General features: G+C 54.9%; 1 protein-coding gene across 1 annotated transcript; it reads right to left on the bottom strand.

The window, feature by feature from the left end:
* Nucleotides 1-2954: 2954 nt before the first annotated feature.
* NEUROD2 (neuronal differentiation 2) lies at nucleotides 2955-4112 on the bottom strand. Its single transcript, XM_036756873.1, has one exon. It carries the CDS (start codon nucleotides 4110-4112, stop codon nucleotides 2955-2957), a length of 1158 nt encoding a protein of 385 aa, XP_036612768.1.
* Nucleotides 4113-5175: the final 1063 nt, after the last annotated feature.

The raw sequence follows: 5175 nt of genomic DNA, 5'->3' as shown, positions 1-5175 counted from the left end.
TGAGGATAATGAAATGATGCAGAGGCTTCTTATCTGTCGTGTCCTCCTCCTTCCTCATTATTTCAAGGTCTTCTCTGAGCAGTAGGAAGTGGAAGAGAGAACTGCCAACTCGACAACGTAGGGATATTTAGTGTGTATTTTCTGCCGCTGGGGTTCTAAAATTCTCAGTGCTCAAAATCCGGAGGATTTTGTTTGGTCTATTCACAAAGGCTTATCCAGAACCAATCTCCAGCTTCCAATGTTTTCAGGCCTCCTCTTGACCTCTTCCCTCTCCCCAAAGGGAACAAATTTTAAAACTTGATGCCCCAAATCCCCGGAGACTGAAAATGATCGGTTTGACTAAAACTGTAGTTTTAAAAAGAACACTTTTCTCCTTTTTTCTTCCTTAAGATCTTAAAAAAATCTATTTCTCTGCCCCTGACAACTGGCTCTTTATTAGGATTCTCCTCCACCACCCCCCCTTCGTGTCTGACACACGAAGATACCAGTCTCTCTTGTCATCAGGTGCAGATGATCCCCCTCCTGTGACTTGACTTTTTTCCCTTTGAAGCCAGTTATAGAAACAGATGTATGTTGTTATTGTTGTTTTAAAAGAGAAGGCATGTGCTTATGTGAGCATGTGTCTGAGTGTGACTGTCAAGGAAGTGCCTATGTTCTTGCTTGTGCCTGTACGTGTCTGTGCAAATGCATTATCTGTGAGTACCTGTTTTGTCTAAGGGTGTTGACTTGCATGTCTCTGTGGAGTTCGATCTACACACAGAAGATGCAATTGCCCAGGACCCAGGGACCCCTAGACGCCTTCTAGCTGATCCCAAGGTGCCACCTCCCTTTTCCGACCTCTTTTTAATCTGCTTCCTCACCCCAACTCCACCACTCCCCGGATCCCCAAACTCAATTGCCCCCAAATGAAATGACGCCACCGTGAGAAACCGCCGTCCAGCTTTGCATCTCATTTACATAAATATTTATTAATCGTCATTAAACTGAACAGAAACACGCAATGCACTTCGGGTGTCCAACGGGAGTTTCAGCTTCGATAAGATGTGAAGGTGAAATTGCGTGTGTTTGAGTGTAAGAGAGACTGAATGTATCTGCGTGTGTGTTTGCATTTTTGTTTTGTGTCAACATGTGTCTATTCGCCTGTTTGGTTTCGGGGTGGTTCTGCGAGTACCTGTTTGTCCTTAACTTCTGTTTCGTGACAGTAACAAAGCGGAGATCCTTGACCCCTCCCGGCCTTGGGTGCTGAAGAGGCCAGACGAGGACCAGAAAGACCCCTGGGAAAAGTTTCATCTCCAGGAATTACATCGGCCCAAGCATCCTTCTGTCCATTCCCAGGCGTCAAGGGGGGAAAGGAGATCACAGCAACAAAGCCCCAGGGAACTGATTAACTGGGCTTGGAAAGTGGAAGGGAGGGAGGTCTAAAGAGAGACCCGGGCTAGAGGGATGTCTCTGGCCTGCAACGTTTCCTTTCCTCTGTCGATTCCCCAGACCCGAGAAAGGCTATAGTTCCCTTCTTTCCCAAGTAGCATTGCATATTTACCGTGTGGCTAAGTGTGTGTTCCTCTGTGTCATTGTGTATGTCTCTGTGTCACTGTGTGTGCGTGTGTGCGTGCGTGCTGTGTCAGTGTGTGTCTTTATCATGCAACCCCCCCCTCCCCAAACCGACCCTCCCCCAACAGTTCGCCATTTCATACAAATTTGGAAACAGGTTTAAAAAACAGTATGACGCACAATGGGGACGAGTGAGGAAGGGAAAGGGGAGGGTGAGGAAAGTGACACTGATGTCCCAAATCTCGGAGTCACTGATTGTAAGAACCGAGGGAAGGGAGGAGTGAGAAAGGGTGAGAGGGGACTAGGGAGAGAGGGGAGGCGCCACGTCCCCAACTTCACCAAAGTGCACATATCCGCTTCTGCAGCTCCGACCCCGGCCCTGGAGCCGAGGAGGGGTGGGGGGATCCCGGGGGACCAGGGGGCGGGGCCGCTTGGCTCAGTCAGAACCTCCTTGCATAGATATTTGTGTCTTTTTATTTTTTTATTTTATTTTATTTTATTTTTTTTTGCCTTTTATTGCTTCTAAAAGTTCTTACTGTGTTTTCTCTCCGCTCCGGACTCTGCGTTCGGCCTCCGTCGCCTTTTTGCGTTTTTGTGTTTGTTTTTTTGTGTTTTTTAAAAAAGAAAGAAAAAAACAAAAAAGAAAAAAGTCGGAATCTGGTTACAATGGTCTTGACCTTTTTCTTTCCTCTTGGATCCCCATCTCCTCCCCCTCCTCCTCCCCTCTACTCCTCCCAACTCATATTAGAACTCCAAAGTGGAGAGACCGGGTGTGTGGGAGGCATTCAAGGCCCCGGGTATGGTGAACATACTAAGGTACGTTCTCTTTAGAAAAGAGAACCCCCTATCTTCCACCCCGCCCCTCCCCACCGCTACTGCATTCCCCCTTTCTGGTATTTAAAAAATAGAACTTAACAAACGAAATGGAATCCGGCCGCTGGGCCGCCCCCTCCCCCGGTCCCCTTCTCCAGGCCCAAGCTGACTGCACTGTTTGGGGGCTGGGATGAGAAGAGGAAATCAAGGGAAGGAGTTGAGAGTGAGAGGGCAGAAAACCCGAGGGGAAGAGCTGGGGAAGAAGGCGCTCCTGGAAGAAGCCGGACCCCTTGGGAGAGGTCCTAGGAAGGGTTCCCCCTGGGGAAGGAAAACTTCTAGGGCAAAGGAAGAGTGACGAGGGAGGGGGACGAAAAAGGGGGAGACATCAACAGGTAACCCGACTTGCACAGCTGAGGGGAACGGAGGGAGCCTGGAGGAGGGGGGTGGCCTCTAGTTAACGTGGCCCTGCCGCCCAAATCCCTGCCATGGTGGGGGGTGGCCCACCTTCTCCGAAAAAAAAAGTAAATAAATTAAAAGGGAAGGAACGAACAAAAAAGAAAAACAAAAGAGGGGGTGAGGGAGGAGAGTTCTCAATTATGGAAAAATGCATTGAGTTCCTCATACATTGGGCCTCGGTCGTGGTGAAGGTGCATATCGTAAGACAAAAGATTCTCCGAGTGGACGCTCCCGCGCACGGCCGAGGAGCCGAAGACCAGGCTGTGGCCAGCTGGCCTGGAGCCGGGCAGGGCGGAATAGTGCATAGAGTAGTGGTAGGTTTTCTCGTGGTCCGGGGACGAGTCCTGCTTGAGGGAGAAGTTACCGTTGAGGCAGAGCGGGGGACTCAGCGGCCCCTCGTACTCCGAGCTGTTGTAGTCGGGGGAGGCGCCCCCGCCCCCGCCCCCGTACAGCGTCTCGTAGGCCGCACAGTAGCCGTGAGTCCGCAGGGCGTGCGTGGCACTGCCGCCCAGCCCGCCGCCTGCTTGACACTGCGCTCCGGCGAGCCGCGAGCAGGGATATGGGTAGGGGTGCATAGCGAAGGGGCCTCCCGAGCCGTGGTAACGTCCAGCCCCCTCGCCGCCTTGCTCTGTGAGGAAGTTGCGCGAGTTGAGCTGGAGGCAGCCGGCCACCAGGTTGGTTGTGGGCTGCGACAGGCCCTTGCACAATGTCTGCACATAGGACACCAGGTCCGGCCGCTTGCCAGAGCGCAGGATCTCAGAGAGCGCCCAGATGTAGTTCTTGGCCAGGCGCAGCGTCTCGATCTTGGACAGCTTCTGCGTCTTGGAGTAGCACGGCACGACCTTACGCAGGTTGTCCAACGCCGCGTTGAGGTCGTGCATGCGGTTGCGTTCGCGCGCGTTGGCCTTCTGCCGGCGCAGCTTGGAGCGCTCCAGCCGCGCCTTGGTCATCTTCCGCTTTTTGGGCCCCCGCTTCTTGGGCCGCTCGCCTTCTGCCTCGTCTAGCCCTTCCTCCTCCTCTTCTTCCTCCTCCTCCTCGCCCCCCAACTCGCCGTCGTCCTTGGCCTCGCCCAGCGCAGGGTCCGGGGGGTCTTCGCCACGAAGAGGGCCCGGTTTTGGGGGGCGGACGGGCCCCGGAACTCCAGCCCCAGGTCCAGGTGGTGGAGGCGGCGGCTGGGGCGGCGTGTCACCCTTTTCACTCCTGGGCTCGTCGTCGTCGCCGTCGTCTCCCCAGCTGGCAAACTTGGGGACGTCGGGGAGGAGGCCGGGCTCGCTGAACAGGCGGGTCAGCATGGTGGCCTGAAGAGTTGGGGGAGGGGGAAAGACAGACAGACATAGACACAGAGGTGAGCATGGGGCAGAGAAACCAGGACAGCCAAACCTCGCAAGTTCCGAGCTCCTGTTAAAGGTGGCTTTTCATACGCGCGCGCGCGCGCGCCCCCCTTTTCCAGACCTTCCCCCCCCCCCCCGTCCCAGTCCCAAATTAAACCTCTCCCTCAGGTGACCTCTTCCAAGCCTCCCATTCCCAGTATCCTTACAAATTTCCGCCCCCTGGAATAGGCTGTAGGAAGAGCTTCTTTCACAGCCTCTTGACTTCTCTTACCCTTCACCCCATAGCAACCTCTACCCACCCCTGGGGCGCTTAGAGGGAAGAGGTACCCCCTCCTCCAAGGCCTCTTTCCCTGCCTCGGAGAAACACTCGCCCCCAGATCCTATCTAGAGAGGTCCATTTTACTCTCGGCTGTGGAGTCTCCAGATTCCTGGTGTTGGGGATTAGGTGCTCCTCCCTTCCCCGCCGCGCCAGCACACCCCCTTTCCTAGGCCGGGAACCCCCAACTCCGATCTCCTTGTTATAATCCTGGCTTGGATTTGAGGCCGACCCCCTCCCCCTTCTCTCTGCATATTTTCTCTATGAGTAGGGGTGTGGGGGTGGAGGGGTATTTTAGAGAACGAATTTCTCTGTTGGGGGCACGCCCCGAAATAATTCTTTTTTCTCCCTTCGGGAGGAGACTTTGAATGTTTCTGGCCGTCCGGCTTCCCGGTCCTGCCTCGTGCCCTGTGCCGGGTGGCTCCGACTTCTCTTTGCTTTGCCCCCTCTGTTCCTTTCCCCACCCTCGCTGCCAGCCGCTCTGCCGCCCTCAACCCCTAATCCAATTTCCAACTTGGCCCCGAGCCGCCCCCACCCCAGCCCGGCCCCCGCCCCCAGCTGCCCCCAGTATCAGAGTAGAATCGGTCCCTGTCTCCATCTCCAGCTCCAGCTCCTTCCTCCAGGCCAACGCCGGCTCTGTCCTCGGACTCCCGGCTTCAGGGCTCGGTGAGTCTCGGACAGGGGAATCGGGGTTCGCGTTACAAAGCC

This window comes from Trichosurus vulpecula, chromosome 4 (genome assembly GCF_011100635.1).
Source record: "Trichosurus vulpecula isolate mTriVul1 chromosome 4, mTriVul1.pri, whole genome shotgun sequence".
NCBI classification, from domain to species: Eukaryota; Metazoa; Chordata; class Mammalia; order Diprotodontia; family Phalangeridae; genus Trichosurus; species Trichosurus vulpecula.
Note: the sequence above shows the minus strand (reverse complement) of the source record. Positions and strands in the feature narration are given on the sequence as shown.